The sequence below is a fragment of the Patella vulgata genome, chromosome 1 (assembly GCF_932274485.2).
Source record: "Patella vulgata chromosome 1, xgPatVulg1.2, whole genome shotgun sequence".
Taxonomy (NCBI): domain Eukaryota; kingdom Metazoa; phylum Mollusca; class Gastropoda; family Patellidae; genus Patella; species Patella vulgata.
In genome coordinates, this window is record NC_065879.2 from 16,294,590 (window position 1) to 16,313,294 (window position 18,705).

Here is an 18,705-nt window from a genome sequence, read left to right on the forward strand (position 1 = left end):
AGCCCCGCTGTCCGGGCCAAATTCCGCTTATAGCACACTGCAGAACAATAGGACTTTAATCTCCATAGGGGTAATAATAACGAAATAAATCGACCTATAAGGAGGTAATTCTTAAACCTAGCCCTAGCGAAGGGTAGGTCCACCAAGCACGCGGGAAGCTTTATGTCCAGGGATAGTTTAGATAACTCCGCGAAAAGAATAACCTATTTCAAGATATTATGATTGATCGAGCCTAAAATAATACGCATCATAGCATAAGAAATAAGCATATTCAGAAAGTGGGTCCTTTGTTCATATGATGAAGGTCATAAATTTACCGAACTGTAAAAACGAAGTAGTTAGGGGGCCTGTACAGCCATTTTTTTGCGCGTGCGTGGGCGCATGCGCGTGCATGGATGTGCGTGCACGTGACCTTGCACGTGCATGACCCCGTGACCTTGCAGGTGCGTGACCTTGCACTGAATGACCCCGTGACCTAGTTCGTCATGACCTTGCACTGAGTGACCCCTTGCACGTGCAGTGACCTAGTTTGAGAAAGAGAGGGCGCGCGCGGGAAGAGAGAGAGAGAGAGAGAGAGAGAGAGAGAGAGAGAGAGAGAGAGAGCAGAAGAAGAAGAAGAGAGAAGAAGAAGAAGAAGAAGAGAGCAGAAGGGGAGAGGAGGGGGAGGAAGACCAAAAGAAGGGGAGAAGAAGGGGAAGGAAGACCAAAAGAAGGGGAGACAACTCTTTTACATTGATTAAGTTGGCCCTGAAAAGGGCCGTTGGCCTCACTAGAACGTGAGGGTTCCCTAACAGGAACACTTCGGCTTTTCCGCCAAATACCTTGGCCGCTTCTGGCATTTGAGATGATGTTTCGACCTCTTATGATAGGTATTGGAAACATCTACGCCACACCAGTAGCAGACAAGGTAATCGACATCCGGCCGATTACCCCTAAACATGGGGTAATACCCCCCACAAGTCTTACAAAAGCGATGATCGTTTGTAATTCGATCCATTTTGCTAATGACATCTCTGGCTTTGACACTCCTATTTATAGCTCGGGAGGGGACGAGTCTAAGGTGTTGGGACGATACCATTTTTCACCAATCAGAATAGCATGACGTCACAAAAAACCATGACGTCACGAAAAAAAAACAGACACGTGATATGTTGTCGACATTTTATTGAACAAAACTTTTTATCATGACAAATCAAACTTACAAAAAACATATTTACAGAGCAAAAAAGCATCGACATCGTTGACCCTTCTTCTGTTCCTGTTGCAAGTTGGGAAAATGATCCCTAGCCCATTGTTCGACGAGTATATCGTTTACACGATACACGCGACCGAAAACGGAAAGGGGATATGGGGAAGGAACGTGAAATCGATGACACAGAAAATACAAGCAATAATGTCCGCACACGACACTGTCGAGTCCTTGAATCCATCTGGGTTGGTAGTCGAGTCGTTGATCTTGAACGAAACGTCGAAAGGCGTCTCCATAGATATCAGGGGGGCAACCATAGGAATCAAAGAAGGTGACGTGATTTGGCCCTTCACACACAAACACTGTCCAATGTTTGCCCGGTTGGTCTTCGTCGTCCGTGTTGATGACGTAGGCTTTGGGGTACGAGGTCGGGTGCAGTATATCCAGGTGATTACGAGCCCACACGCCTCCGAAAATGGGAGCGGGGAGATGTTTTTTTAAAGCTCGTGTCAGTTGTCGGTTGGAGAGAGCCTCACCAATCGGTGATGATTTTCCGTAAGTGGTCGATTTCCAAGACATTGTCGTATTCGGCAAACAGAACAAGACTGAGGTGATTTGTCGGGGCCGCACCGAACTTGAGTTCCAAATTCAGTTCACCTGTCTCTTTCACATGAAAGTAGTTACCGTCGGCTCCGTGGTCGTTGGTCAAATCAAAACAATACAGGTTGTACCCATTAATATAGTCGTGGAAAGGGAGGTCCAGGTCTTCTCTGGTGTTTAAGACGGCCACCCTTTTCATCAAATCCAGGTAGGGTGCGATGGCTTGTCGCTGGGGAAAGTTCACGTCGTATTCGCTCACGATTTCCCCGTGCTTGGTCAGCTTGATATTTTCCAATTGATTGTGTTCGAAATGGAACGGATTTCTGTTTTTTCTTCCGTCATAGGCCGTATTGCGCACCAACCCCACGATCAGTCTCTTCGGCAAGATTTCCTTGTCGAACAGATTACCTAGGATGTGATGAGTGCGGTTGTCGGGAATGACCATGTCTCGGACCACCACGCGATTCACCGGATACTTGGCATTGGACGATAGAAGTTGCTGTTCGATGCGTGTCCGGGTACTGGGATTCAGTGTGACGAACGGGATATTCAGGTAGGCTTTGGTGAATTCGACTTTGTAGTCTTCTGCATCGTTGCCTTCGCCGTACATCAGAAAAAATTTCGGGGATTGTTTTTCCAATTTCAATCGCACGTCCACACCGCTAAGCAGATACCGATCTTGTAGACACATGTCCAAGTGTAGACGTGACTGCAGTTCAAAGGTGCGACTGCCAACGATGACTTTCTGACGTTGTTCCAATCCTTTGTTACTCGGCGCCTGTCGTACACCGTCCACCGTGGTGGCGACGGATCTCGTGGAATCGAACTGACCGGCTGTGTCTTTTTCCCACATGACTTGTTTCGACAGGTGATCGTTCTTGGCTCCCTTACCGAAACTCAACAAATTCTCCAAGTAAGCCCGGTAGGCATAGTTTGGCAGAGAAGTGGTGACCAAGGTTTCGGCAGCTGTTCCCAAGCGTAATTTGACGTCTTTGAACAACGAATGAAACAGGTTGTTAACGGGTGCGACTTGACTGTCCGCATCCAGGTCACTCCCGTCGTTCTTGGTCACCTTCAGGGCCAGGTGCAGCGTCATGTTGGCCAAATCCATGTAATCTTTGGTGTGATTGGAAATATGAAATTCGATGGGTCCGTCGTGGTTCAAGTCGGGTGTCAACGGATACTTTCTGATATTGGTCACTTTGTGTATGGCCGTCTGCGTGTCGGGTACGCTGAACAAATTCTGCAATTCGTCTCGCGCACAGGGACAGGAATCATTGCGCATTACCTGCGTAGCCATGATCGAAGATATCTAATTTGCGTCGTTTGTGAGAAGTGACCTGTGTCTTCTTCTTCCTCTTTGGACGATGTGAAGTGGACGGGGATTGCGAGGGGTCTTTTATAGGTTCCAGGTGGGCGACCACGTTCTTGAGTGTGTCGGACATCGTGTTGGACACCGCGGGCCGAAGCGTGTCCTGAGCGACTTTCTTCCAGTTCCATTTTTCCCGACCGCTGACGGCGTCGAGCACGCTCTGTCCCACTTTGGGTAACACTTGGGCCACATTCTTTTTCACGGCCGCTTTGCCGGCCGACCACAGAGTCTTTCCCACGGATTTGACGGCATTCAACAATCCCGACCATCGCCCGGCACCCCGTTGTCGCAGAATTCCCCCTCTGTACACTACCAGTCCGGCCCCTCGCTGTCTGAGCACTCCACTTTTGTACACTTGAATCATCGTCGGCGACGGAAATGAAGTTGGACCACCACCTTACCGTCGAGAAATGGCACGGCGTTTCCCGTTCCGTTCCTTATATAGAGACCAATGGAGTTTAGTCGACTGTACTTCAGTGGTAAGTATTGAATCCTGGCGGGACGATGATACAATCGTCGACTGGGAATCACGTCCAACAGGGGAGCCTGCATGTCGCCCACAATCTGAGGTGCAATAATGTCCGTGTACACGTAAAACAGATCGTAATGGATTTGAAGATTTGGGGTGTGGTGCGCGTAGTAAGGCAGGAGACTTTGGCCATCGTCGCCGGTCATTATTATGGACTGCAGGGGAATCATCATTTCGTTTCCCGACCATCCCAACATGGACACGATGGGTCCCCGCAGACGAACTTCGATTCTCGGCAATACGTCCAAGTAGAAAAGCGTCTGCACGTGATTGATTTTCAGATACACTTTATCGTTGGTGTGGTCTTTCTTGAAAGAAACGAAGGAACCTCTTTGCACGGCCCCTTGACGCATTATCTCTCGAGTTTCGTAATCGCTCTGCTGTTTCTTCTCGTGGTCGGTCATTTCCTTGTTGTTGGGATCCAAGCGGACGGGTTGATTGGCCAAATGATTGTAGATGGGAGCCAGATTCCACAAATCATCCAGTCTAGTGTTCAGGACATCCAGGATATGTTTGAGCGACTCGTAGTTGTCACTCTTGATGTGTGTTTCCATTTCGATCGATCCCTTGGCCTCTCCACCCTGGACACCCTTGAAACAATACGAGGGATCGATGCTGTGGTGTTCCCGGCATACCTTTACTTCGGGTTCTTCGCTCAAGGGCGACCAAGAATGAACGCGTAAGCCGATCGTATTGTGTCGGTGATCGATGTTGTTCCATTGGTCAGGTAACGTGATCATGGACAGTCCCACTTCCCATTCCCGATGATCGACGAGAAGGGGCGGATCCAGGTGTGTTTGATACGTGGACACGGTGTTGTCGGGATACCACGACATGGAACTGTCACTAGGGAGCGTGAGGTAAAAGGGTCGATCGTTGTTCATTGTGTTTGGTTTTCAAGGTCGGAGAAGGTAACAGGTAACCCAGGGTACTGGAGAGCAAGGCCGTCCACAACGTGGTCTGTGATCCGTCGGGTTTGAAAGCCAATTGGGACAAGGAAACACCTGCCACGACGTACACTAAAATCACTTGACAGAAAAAGACGATTTCCGCTTGGGGCACACGTTTTCCCAAGAGTGACCAATTGTGGGATGTCGCGGATGTGGACGTGATTTCGTCTTGCATGTTGACTGAAGTGAGCGTCTCTCACTCCTATTTATACGTTTTGGAGACTGGTCCTGTCGATCCACGAATTAAAACTCGCCGGATAACCCAACCATTTCACCAACACTTTGTCTTTTTTTCTTTCGAGTACTCTTTCGATGGGAAAGATCTCGTCGTCGTTGACTTGAACCGCTTGCAATTCTTCGGGATAGAAGGTACCTTGTATGGGTTCGCCTCTTTCGTCCAACAGCTTGTAACCGGGACCAACGTTGGGTGCGACGTTAAACGTTTCCAGAGTCCAGTTCGGCCAGTAACCTTTGTCGAAGGCACCGTGTTTCGGTAAAGCCAAACGTACGGTCGTACCGACGTCCATGGCTCTCTTTTTCTTTTTGCGGGGGCGTGGAGGTGTTGTCAACATCCATTCGTGTTCGGGACGAACGTCTTGGGGTGCCATACCGATGGTCCGATGTCGTCTGGCGTTGTAAGCCCGAACCAATTCATCTAGCACGTCAATGTACCGTTGTGTTTGTCGATGAGTAAAGTATCGCCACATGCGCTCTTTCAGTGTCCGCTGAAATCGTTCCACCACACTGGCCTTGGTTTCGACGTTGTGTGTCACGAAAAAATGAATTTTTTTCTTTTTCAGGTAAGCTTGCATTTTTCGATTGAGGAATTCGGTGCCTTTGTCCGTCTGAAGTCGCTGGGGTTGTCGACTTTGAAAGATGCGACGAAAGGCGTCCACCAAACTATCTCCCGTCTTGTTTTTGAGGGGCAACACCCAGGCGTACTTGGAAAACACGTCGATGACACACAGCAAGTACCTGTATCCCTCATTCTGTTTGGCCAAGGCCGACATATCGCTCAAATCGGCTTGCCACTGATGATCTATGCCGGCCACCATAGGCCCACACGATGCGCTGGGGAGGGATGTCGAACAGGGACGCTTGGAGAAATTTCTGTACAAAGACCGTCTTTCCAACACCCGTTGGACCGCTGACTAACATGGTAAAGGGGTGTTTGAACGCCACATCCATCTTGCACTGTTTCCCCCCTACCCTTTTCCCCTGCCTTTTATACCTTCGCGCCCACCACAGAACAACAGACATGGAGTGAAACAAGAACAGAATTTATTTTACAAAAAATACAAACATAGCATGGCATTCAATACAAAAAACATGGCCTATAGTACAAAGGAAAAGAAAAAATGTTAGTTATCACGTTGTCTCTTCAGGATCTCTTGTCGCAGCCAGGGTACGTTTCGCAGGACGCGAGGAATCCAATACACATGTCCCAAAAACTTCTGCATCGAATCGTGTGGGTGCCAGTCTTCCAATTCGGCAAACGTGACGACGACGGGTACCCATTCGCTCATATCGAAACAGGGGGGATAGGACAAGACTTCGGTCATATCTCTCGGACCCGCATATTGGATAAGTGCTCGGGAAAAACTGTCTGCTTCCTTCTCCGCCAACAAGAGAACGGTCGGCTTCGGGGTTTCACTGGTTTCACTGGTTTCACTGGTAGTCGGGGAAATAACTGGTGGACTGGAAAGCTTCGTCGGCTGTTTTCTTTTTCTCTTTGTAGCGTCTGTAGAGTTCGAACGCTTCTCCACACCAGTACCAGTATCGCTGACTGCGGGTGTTGTCTCTGGGCACATCGATGTTGTTGTCGAACATGCGACTGGCGACGGCTTCGAAGTTGTTTTCTGTTTGGATTTCTTCTTGGCACTCGAGCAGGCCGTGGCCGAGCTGTCCACAGTTGAGGCACTTGTGATTGTCGTCGGTGGGTCTCTTGACTCCGTAACACTTTCTTTTGACAGTGTCTTTTCTTTCTTCGTCACTCTTCGCTTTTTGGGCTTCGGCTCGTTTTCCACACTGGGGTGCCCAGTGTCCTGGTTCTCCACAGAGGTAACAACTTCCATAGGAGCCATAAGCTGGTCTGTCTTGTCTTGGTTTTCGTTGCTGTTGTTGGGAACGAGTAGGGCAGTCTCTATACCAGTGTCCGACATTGTTACAAGAGAAACAAGCTAGCTTGACTAGCCATCGAGAGCAGAATGAAATTTGATTCTGACACTTCGCTTCTTATAGTCTTGGCCGTGACGTCACTCTCTTTTGATTGGTTCTTTCTTTTCCTTTGTTTCTATTGGTTCGTGTCTAGTCTATGATTTCCAGGCTTTCCACGTACTTTTGCACTTCTTCCCAATCGATGACGGCTTCACTCACGTGACAGGCCTCCAACAACGTCACCAGGTCGGCTCGATTACCCTGTTTTTGTCGCCACTGATTAAAGACGGTGAAAATCTGCATGTGCGCGTTGTTAGGATGACTCATCTTGGCTTGACTGATCCGCGCTTCTCTGATTCCTAGATGTCTGCCAATACATTCCCAACCTTCTCCCAGCTTGCCGGACATGACGTTGATATCCATTTGATCCAGGGACCATCGTTTCTTTTTCTCCGGTAACTCGTCTATCCACCGTCGTATGGGATTCTCTTTGTCTTTGGGTTCGAGGAACTCGTCTTTGCGTTTGATCAACACCGTCTTAAATCCCGGAACCACACGCCAAAACTTTTTCAAGGCTTCGTCGACGTCTTCTCGCCATCGTTGTTCATCCTCCCACTTCTTGACTCGGTCCCGTGGATCGTCCATCATACTGCCGAGCACGCTATCGATGTCTTCTGGTTTCGGCTCGTCCACCCAGAGGTAGTGACTGTAATCGTCGACGGGATGTGAGGGTACGCCCGTTATGGAACACACGCCCAATCCCAGACACGAATGGTATCTCTGACTGGGATGCTCGTACTTGCAGCCGATACACTCCTCGCGTTGCTTTTCCTCTATGATGGGTAAGTAACAGTTGCAGACCCGAAAGTTGAGCCATCGTCGTCTTAGTTTCTCGATCAAATCTGTATTTTCCGCCGGTTCGTCATCTTCCCTGTTTGGTCGCCATCGCCCTGACACACGAAAGTCAGTATCCATAGGGGTAAGTGTTGATCGGTTGGCCATCGTCGTTAAATTGAACAAAACGTTTGTCGTACACGATTTTATATCTTTTGTTCTCGGGGCGTGTCCAGAGACGTCGGTCACGTGATCTGAAAATCTTGAACGGATTGGCGATGACAAGCGGTTCGTTTTGATTGACGTGCCGTACATTCTCTTTCATGATGTTGTAATTGAGTTGTTGGGAGGCACGATAATTCAGGGTGAATCCCCGGACTTTGCAGACAGTTTTTCCATCACTTTGCCTGTACGCGTAATTCTTTGGCCCTCCGCTGACAAATTCCTTAATGGTAACATTCTCGGGCAACTCGTTCTTCCATTGACCCAAACTCGAACCTTCCGGGGGATTCCATGAGGTGGAGTGATATTGGTAGATGACGCTGTCCGTGTCAAAATAACAAACACGTTCTCCCAACTTTTCCAAGACGGAATAGAGTTTCAAGCGGGCCTGGGCGGTGACAAATGCCGCGATCACTACGTTGGTGATGGGACAGGGTGCGACGTGTTCATCTTTTTTCAGTGTTTCCACCAATACCATATTGTCGTTGACCAACTGGACATCTCGCACGGTCTGGGTCACGTCCAACATTTTCTCGAAATAGTCGCTGGGCTCCGTGATGTATTCGGTCTTGGGAAAGTTGTCTCTCTGTCCGAATTTCCCCCACGCTGTGTTCAATTGGAGCTTACTAAACGCCCGCATACCTTTGTTGGGTTTTATGGAGGCGGGATCCAGGCGAATACCTTCGGTGTCGTACACGTCGTTCACGAAGCGGGTCTTATCTTCTTCGGTGTGACAAGTGTCGGGATAACCGCTACTTTCCATCTTCTTCTTTAGGTAGTGATTGATGTACCCAGTAAATAAACCTCCTGTTTTGGCCTCGGGATCGTAGGTGCTGAATTCATTCCAGTGCCAGACTTCGTACACTTTCAATACTTGGTATCCCAGGGCCACCGCTTTCTTCAGTTCTAGGGTGACAAACGTACCCACCCAGGCTCGCTGTTCATCGGTGTGATCACAAGGTTGGTATTCGGCAATCTCTCCTTGTTGCATGTGTTCGTCGACGCAGCTTCGACACAGGGCAAACACCAATTTCTGTTTGCGTCGAAAAGGAAGCACCGGGTGGTACAGGCCACGAGGCGGCAAAACCGAACACTGGATCAACCCTTCGTACTGCTGCCACTGGTCTTGATCGGGCTGTGTGACGATCGTGGGTTCCTTGATGGGAAACGTACCGTACTTGCAAATGTAGGGGTAGAGAGACACCACGTCGATGTAACGCATGTCTTCGGCCGACTCGTTGACCATCAGTTGAATGGCATTGGTTCTCCCGCCGAAGAAAGCGTTACGAGGCAACAAAGGTTCGGGGGCCGGCCATTGCTGATCTTCCAATCCGCTCAGAAATTCGTTCATCTCGGGATCTTGGCGTCGTTCTTCCTCCATCCCACACTCCCACATGACACGGATGGTCTGCATACCGTACTGTTCCTGGAGTCGGCGGTGACGTTCTTGGGTCTTCTGGTACAAGTCTCTCATACTACGAGAGGGGTCGTAGGGATGTTTGTGTTGAACGTCTTGGACGGGGCCCGGAAAACATTTGGGACAACCGTGAAAGGCACACCCGTGAAATTCGTACACTGTACCGGTGGTCGTGTCCATACCATCCAAACTGTAAGGGCCGACTCGGCATTCACTACCGTTGCGGGCGTGTCGAATGTTGGGTAGTGGGGTCTGGTTTCGGAAAGCGGCCATGGTCTGTCGATGTTGTTCCCATTCCAACCATCGAAGGGCTTTGTTGGACTGTTGTCGAGGCTGGAAGCGATGCCAGTCTTTACCCGGTTTCGGTTCTTGCATCAGGGCTCGAGGAATGACGACGAGGGTGTCTTTCTTCAGGTAGTGTGTGCGTAGTACGCGACTGCAGGCAGAGGCCAGGGTCAGGCTTTTTTCGAAGGGATCGATGCCCGTGTCCATGAGGAATATCTCGCGAAATACACCACAACATCGGCGCAAGACATCTACATCGCTACGGCAGTAAGCCAAAATTTCCTGACGAAAATCAAAGACGTCGTGACTGTGTTGTTCGTACCACTCGTGAAACTTCTCTCGTTCCGATACACTCATACCATCTGGATCGTAATCAGTGTCGGGAGGATAGGCGCCCACGTAATCTTCATTCTCCGGTCTGTTAAAGTGGTGAGGGAAGTAACCTTTCTTGAGTTCTTGCAGGCCAAAAGTCTTGGGCATGTCCCGTAAAGCCATCGGTAAAAAGTTGAGGGAATCGATGAATTTTACCGTACCGACAGTGATCGTCATCGCTTTACCCCCGTTCATAATTACTTCGGGTTGCGCCACGGAATGTTTGTGCAGCGTCTGTAAAATCAGCAGTCCGTCGTAACCTTTGAAATTGTGCGCCACGGCGATCACGGGACTCGATTCGTGACTGTCATGTTTCCGACCATCTACCACCGTACCGTGAGCAGCGAGTTGCAAAAACCATTTTCCCACATCATCCAGCGTGTCTTGACCTTTAAACACAATTTCTCGTTGGTGATTCCAGTACATGTCGCAGTTCTCGCAGGGTTCTTGATTATCGAGGCAAAAGTGACAACAGGTTTGCAGGACACATAAGTTGGGTATGTGCTCACCGGAATCTTGCTGGCATTCAAAGTCAAAGAAGACAAAGCGGGTCAGCGTTGCTTTCTGCTGTTTGTCGATTTGGGTCTTTCTGTCTCCGTCCATGTCAATGGGTGATTTCAGCGGTTGAATGTAACAAAACTGTTTTGCGGCCGTGTGCCACTCTCGGCAGATGGAGCACTGGTAGTCTCCGCATCGATGTTCTTCCAAATTTCGCTTGGCTTTGATGACGTCCCACTCCTTTTGACATTTTTCACATTTCTTCCACCGATGACATACACTACAGTTAGCTCTGGAACGGGTAGCGAGATGGTTGTCGAAACACTGCCGGCTCATAAACACACGATGACATCGGTAACACGTCTTTGTGTTGGGATCGGGTGGACAGGGTGGACCCACTTTCTTACAACCTTGGCACATGACGTGACACGAATGTTTCTCGATACCATTGTATCCCACCTGACAGGTCTCACAAAAATACGACCTTTCCACAAAGGCGGGCATGGAGGTAATGACGTCATAATGTCTGCTGTGTAAATACAGGTTCAGATGTTTTGGTGTTCCGGTGACGTATTTTGTTCCGCGATGGATCGCCTTACCAAAGATGACTTGAGAGAAAACGTTGAGTTGATATCCTTGTTGACCCAAATACTTGGCATACAGTTCCCACGTTTCCATCCCCGTACAAGCTTCCCTGGTTCCACCAACGGCCTCGATGAGAGCTTCCGTCTTCTTCGTCTGCCATGTTCGGGGTCCTGTGTTGTTGACTAATCTCTTCCTTTCTCTTTCCCATTCAGGCGTGTCCTGTTTGTTGGCATAGTGACGAGCGACGACAATAGCTCGCTGAAAACATAATTCGTCGACATTCTTGATGGTGACGAGGCATCTCTTTTTCTTCAAATACTCGTCGAAATTAGCACTGTGTCTCTTCTTCACGTTTGTTCCGCTACCTCTGCCATCCGGAAGGGTCACGTGACATATATTCATAGACATGCGCTGATCCAGTCGAAATTCTTCATTACTCTGTAATACGGCAGCCACTTTCTGTAAAAGGTCTTCGGCTTTTAACAAACGATGCTCACGAAACGGTAACCAAATAGGTGATTTGAGTCCTGGGTGACTGATGGCGATTCTAACATAGTCACTTTCTCTAGCGTCCAAGGTTCGACGAATTTCCTCAATGATGGCCTCAAAGGTGTCGTGTAATTGCTGTGGTACATCTATGGCCGGAACGTGGGACCAATCCTCCAAAAAGTCTATGTCCACACATAACGATTCGGTTCGGAACAATCTACTGTATCTTCTATCGACGGGTCGTAATGAAAAACTCATCTTGCGCGGCTCGATGATAGCGTGAAAGTGTTCAAACCTATCGCGTCTCTCCCTTTTATCCCCCATATGCCGTGACGTCATCAAACGTTCGATATCGTACACCCCACGTGACATAACGTTGCACATGCGTTGTATAACGTTACATCACGTCTATATTTAGCCTCCAACGTACAATCTACGATGTATAACGTTGCATCACGTTATGCTAAGCGCTGTGACGTCACTCCATGAATGGACTCGTCTGTGACGTCATACCCTCAAATGGATTCGTCCTATGACGTCACTACACGAATGGACTCGTCCGTCAAATGGATTCGTCCTTACGGTAATAAAACGACGGACCATCCCTCTCTCAGTATCAGAATGGCTGACGGCGCTCCCATCATTCGCCTCGAGGAAAACCTCAACGTAGATACGCTCTTGTATCTCAGAGGGAATACTCTTGCCGTGATTACCCCTGACGATATCTTTGTCTTACCTGACGAGGTATTAAAAACACCTCCCAGGAAAAGACCCCCTCCCGAATTAGTGGAGACCATCAGACGCAACCGACATAAAGTGCGTCGCACCCTCACGTTCTAGTGAGGCCAACGGCCCTTTTCAGGGCCAACTTAATCAATGTAAAAGAGTTGTCTCCCCTTCTTTTGGTCTTCCTTCCCCTTCTTCTCCCCTTCTTTTGGTCTTCCTCCCCCTCCTCTCCCCTTCTGCTCTCTTCTTCTTCTTCTTCTTCTCTCTTCTTCTTCTTCTGCTCTCTCTCTCTCTCTCTCTCTCTCTCTCTCTTCCCGCGCGCGCGCCCTCTCTTTCTCAAACTAGGTCACTGCACGTGCAAGGGGTCACTCAGTGCAAGGTCATGACGAACTAGGTCACGGGGTCATTCAGTGCAAGGTCACGCACCTGCAAGGTCACGGGGTCATGCACGTGCAAGGTCACGTGCACGCACATCCATGCACGCGCATGCGCCCACGCACGCGCAAAAAAAATGGCTGTACAGGCCCCCTAACTACTAACGAGTTGCCGTTTACTTCCCTATCGTCCGATTTATTTCGTTATTATTATCCCTTCTAGGCGGTAATAAAACAACGAGCAAGAAATCGCGAGAATTTGCTAAAGCAAAATATGATAAAGTCTATATTTGAATGTGTTACAGTTCAACCGAACGTTTTATGTAATTTATTTAATTTATGTACAGGTATCGTACTGGTACATGCTACAGAACATGCAGTAAGTAATCATTTGGTTTTTTTCCATCCATGGATCATTACTTTATATAAATGAAATGAAATGAAATAGGGTTTAACGTCCTACTGTTCAGCTCCGAACTGGGCTAATGAAGACGGACAAACGCCATACAGTGTGCTATGAGGGAAATTTTGCCAGGACAGCGGCACTACTACCTACTCTTATATCGAATTCCAACTGTCAATTGATCTTTTATGTGCATGCCAATGGGTACACGGGACCTTGTTTTTCCGTCCCATCCGAATGACTAGACAGCTGTCCTTGAAAGGCCTTCCATCCTGCATCACTGACAATCTGGATAAACTTTCTCTGCCAATGCAGGGATCGAATACCCGACCTCCAGACTAGCGAGCCAGCGTCTTAACCACTTAGCCACCGTGACCCCCTACTTTATTTAAAGGATACATACTTCATATAAAGGATACATACTCTATATAATGGTTGAATAATTTATATAACGGATAACTAATTTATATAATGGATAACTAATTTATATAATGGGTAACTAATTTATATAATGGGCAATTACCTCATATAATAGGTGATTATATAACGGATAATACTTTATACAAAGGATTATTACTTTGTATAATGGATAATTACTTTGTATAATGGATAATTACTTTATAGAATGGTTAATTATTTTATGTGATGGTTTATTACTTTATATTGGATAAATGAATCATATAATGGATAATTACTTTATAGAATGGTTAATTATTTTATGTGATGGTTTATTTCTTTATATTGGATAAATGAATCATATAATGGATACCTAATTTATGTATGAATAATTAATTTATGTGTGTATTAATAATTAATTTATGCATGAATAATTAATTTATTTATGCATGAATAATTAATTTATATAAAGGATAATTAATTTTTATAATGGATATTTACTCCATATGAAGGCTAATTCTTTATGTAATGGATCGTTACTTTATATAAAAGTCATACACTGCATGTAAAGGATATATCCTTCATATAATGGCTAATTACTTTATATAATGGATCATTGATTTATATAATGGATAATTAATTTAGATAATGGAAATTTAATTATATAATGGATAATTGCTTTAGATAATGGGAATTACTTTGATAAAATAGAAATGGTAACTTGAAATATAATGAACGAAGTGATATTGCCCGGATACTTCTTTTGCAGACAGCTTATTATCTTTCACCGGGGTTGAGGTCAGAGTTAGTTTTCTAGTAGCGTTAGCGTGAAAACTGTGTTTATTGTACGGTATGTTTTCTTTAACAGAACATGGTGGCTATTCGAGTTGGTCCACAACATATGGTTCTTGTTCTAAGACATGTGGTGGTGGCATTCAGGCTGTTACCAAAAGACGATACTGTACCAATCCACGTCCGTCAGGAGGAGGTCGTTCATGTTCTGGGTCAGCCTACAGTTATACAACACAACGCTGTAACACACAATCGTGTCCAGGTAATTTTATGCACGTTCTTTAAGACTTCAGTTTTAATAATTAACACCCACGGATCCCTTCCTCGCGTTATTAAGATAAGATATAATTTTATTGAATCTGGATCTCCATCATGAACTTTTTAAATAATTGTGATAGGCATAACATTCGCAAACTCTATCTCAATGAGAAAAGCGATGACTCACTGACAAAGAGATCACGCTGATAGCCCAGAAAGTCGTTGGGCTTGTTCAGTGTGAGATCCCCTTCATAGTGGTGTAGAACGTTAGTCTGATCAGGGATAGCGACTAGTAGCTCAGATGTACACAAAAGAACCTATGGCAGTTCGAACAAAACGTCTCTATCCGGGCACATTGCCATCACATCATTTTATTAGGCCGGATAGTGCAGGGAAATAGGACGTGAGTTCGTTGCATTTACATCGGGGTTTGTTTTTGGAAGGGGGCAAGGGTATTTTGGTTTTTGCTTTTCTTTTAATTTCTACGTAATTTTTATTTTTGAAAAAGTCAATGGTGTTTGGTCTTCTTGGAGTACACCCAGAGATTCGTCTTGTAGCAAGTCCTGTGGAGGCGGTACTCTGGTCCGGACTTACACCCGTTCATGTAGCAACCCTGCACCAAGATATGGAGGAAGGGCCTGTACCGGAAGCACCACCCGAAGTGAACGAGTCTCATGTAATACCGCAGCATGTCCTAGTAAGTCTGAATAATATTTTAATAATTTAAACGAATATTATATATACTTAGATACGATGAAAACGCTCCATAGAGTTCCTTCTTCTAACATCTGAGCACACGCGCTGGGGTCTTTCCTGTGAAATTGTGGGTGGAACTAAACCATGACCGCAAACCAGAGATGTCTGGCCAGCTAGCGCGACACTCTATACACAATACATCTGCAACAGAATCCACATTTTATAATCTTGGTTGCTGTTTTGAACATTCCAATGTTGTCGAATCAAGTTTTTCATGTTTGAAAGAATTGATAATTTGTGGTGCAATTACGCAATCGTGAAACATTATTCTTGCTTGTTATCGTTGTGATCTGGTGTTATTACATTCGGAATGACAAACATGAAATGTGATTTAACATCCTACTGTTCTGCTTCAACTGGGCTAATTAATGAAGACGTGGACATGAAATGGGATTTAACATCCTACTTTTCTAAACAAACAGGGCTAATGACGTAAGGCATACGTCATACCGGGTTTTGTGATTTACAATCATCATTTGATAAACGTGATACACTTCCATTGCGTCTCGGTAAATACCCATTACGTTACAGTCAACGAAACCCCGGAAACGTAGTCATAAAGTAGTATAATATGTACATCACTGGGACAGTTACTACCTTTAAAAACCCAGACCTACAGAAGACAGGATAAAAACTTTCTCGGTGCCCTGTAACAATTTTAATTACTGCTCGTTGTTTTCCAGTTCATGGCGGTTTCAGCAGCTACAGATTAACTAATACAGGAGCTTGCAGTAAGACTTGTGGTGGTGGAGTAAAGCAACTGACCTACACAAGATCCTGTTCTAATCCAACACCAAGATATGGTGGACGAAGTTGTGTTGGTGCAACTACTAAAACCATGCCAATAGCTTGCAATACACAAAATTGCCCAAGTAAATATCAATATTTTCCAAAAATACATTTGACGTTATCTTTTGACTTTCGGGAACTTCGGGAAGTTTTCTTGATTCAGGTTACCTCCCATTAAGTAGTGAAATGTAATGGGGTTTAACGTTGTGCTCCGACTCATATAGACTTCATATCACCCTTTTGCAACATCATGTGATCTTTAAGCACATATATCTGATCTTAGGCATATATGATCTTTATGTAACTTCATGTGATCTTTATGTAACTCCACATGATCTTTATGTAACGCTATATGATCTGTGAGTAAGGCACTGGCTCACTAATCGGGCAAGACGGGTGGTCAGAAAATGATCATCGTCTAGTCTTCGGATGTGACGAAAGAAAAGAAAGACCTAGATCTTAGCCAGTTGCAATTTGATGATAAGTTAGACGAAACGCCGCTGTGTGGGCAAAATGTCAATCCTCATTACCCCATTTCCCTTATTTCGATTTGTTTTTGTAGTCAATGGGGGCTGGACCGATTATACCTTAGATACTACAGGTGAATGTACTGTATCTTGTGGAGGAGGTACCAAGACTCTATCCTACTCCAGAACATGTACAAACCCCAGACCACTATATGGTGGTGATGATTGTGGCGGTGCAAGTACTAAACGTACACAGGAAGAATGCAACACCCAGCATTGCCCAAGTGAGTGATCAGTTTGAATATATGATCTATATATTTGTGATTAACATTATTCTCACACTATGCGCCGAAGCAGACTATCGCAATAAACAGCCACGCCCATTCCCAGTCTATTTGCTTTTTGAATCCTTGAGACCTCATGTAAAACAGGCTTGTAGTCCACCTAAATGTTAATAAACTTACCGTGTATATAGATCGATACAAAACTCTAATTAAACAAGATATATTCCTTCCGAAGATAGGTCATACTTAATAGTTTCACATTTCAATGCATAGAAATCATCCTGATTTTGCTGTTTTTGTAGTCAATGGAGGCTGGACCGATTATAACTTAGATACTACAGGTGAATGTACTGTATCTTGTGGAGGAGGTACCAAGACTCTGTCCTACACCAGAACATGTACAAATCCCAGACCACAATATGGCGGTGACGATTGTGGCAGTGCAAATACTAAAGAAACACAGGAAGAATGCAACACTCATAATTGTCCAAGTGAGTGATCAGCTTGAATTTATTATCTATATATTTGTGATTGTATTACATTATGTAACTAGGCATACTGTCGCAAATAACATCCATGCCCTCAAAGGGTAGCGTTACAGCGATTAACTAGATCTGTAACTATTGTAATCGCTTAAATGTAACGGATTTATTTCGATTTGTTTTTGTAGTCAATGGGGGCTGGACCGATTATACCTTAGATACTACAGGTGAATGTACTGTATCTTGTGGAGGAGGTACCAAGACTCTATCCTACTCCAGAACATGTACAAACCCCAGACCACTATATGGTGGTGATGATTGTGGCGGTGCAAGTACTAAACGTACACAGGAAGAATGCAACACCCAGCATTGCCCAAGTGAGTGATCAGTTTGAATATATGATCTATATATTTGTGATTAACATTATTCTCACACTATGCGCCGAAGCAGACTATCGCAATAAACAGCCACGCCCATTCCCAGTCTATTTGCTTTTTGAATCCTTGAGACCTCATGTAAAACAGGCTTGTAGTCCACCTAAATGTTAATAAACTTACCGTGTATATAGATCGATACAAAACTCTAATTAAACAAGATATATTCCTTCCGAAGATAGGTCATACTTAATAGTTTCACATTTCAATGCATAGAAATCATCCTGATTTTGCTGTTTTTGTAGTCAATGGAGGCTGGACCGATTATAACTTAGATACTACAGGTGAATGTACTGTATCTTGTGGAGGAGGTACCAAGACTCTGTCCTACTCCAGAACATGTACAAATCCCAGACCACAATATGGCGGTGACGATTGTGGCAGTGCAAGTACTAAAGAAACACAGGAAGAATGCAACACTCATAATTGCCCAAGTAAGTGATCTGCTTGAATTTATTATTTACATTTTGTGATTTTAGTTTTAACATTATGCGACGAGGCAAAGTATCGCTATATTATTAACATCCATGACCTCAAAGGGTAGCATTACACCGATCAACTAGATCTGTAACTATTGTAACCACGCAGTCGTTTGTCCATACTCGTATGTCTAGTTGCGTGTCGAATCCGTGTGACCTTAGGTCCACTTAAATGTAAACGAATTTGATATTTTGATGGGACGATACACCAAGGAAGGTGTTATCTTCTCGAAGACAGATTATACTTAATATTTTCGCATTTCGATGCATAGAAATCATCTAATACCCATCTTAATTTTTATTTTTATTTTTTTGTAGTCAATGGAGGCTGGACTGATTATGCATTAGATAATACAGGTGATTGCAGTGTAAGTTGTGGAGGAGGCACCAAAATTCTATCATACGTCAGAACATGTACAAATCCGAGACCACAATATGGCGGTGATGATTGTGACGGTGTCAATACTAAAGATACGAGCGAAGAATGTAACACCCACAATTGCCCAAGTAAGATTATGTTATTGTTTGTTTTTCTAGCCCTTCGCTGAAGACTTTAGTATACAAAT

The 18,705-nt window shown here is 45.4% G+C and overlaps 1 protein-coding gene across 1 annotated transcript in view; it reads left to right on the plus strand.

The window, feature by feature from the left end:
* LOC126828632 (hemicentin-1) overlaps positions 1 to 17,935 on the plus strand; it is a 280,950-nt gene extending 263,015 nt beyond the window's left edge. The window contains exons 10-11 of the mRNA XM_056098282.1: positions 17,047 to 17,096; positions 17,906 to 17,935. Coding sequence (XP_055954257.1) covers positions 17,047 to 17,096; positions 17,906 to 17,935 — 80 coding nt within the window. The remainder of the gene's footprint in view (positions 1 to 17,046; positions 17,097 to 17,905) is intronic.
* The last annotated feature ends 770 nt before the right edge of the window (positions 17,936 to 18,705 follow it).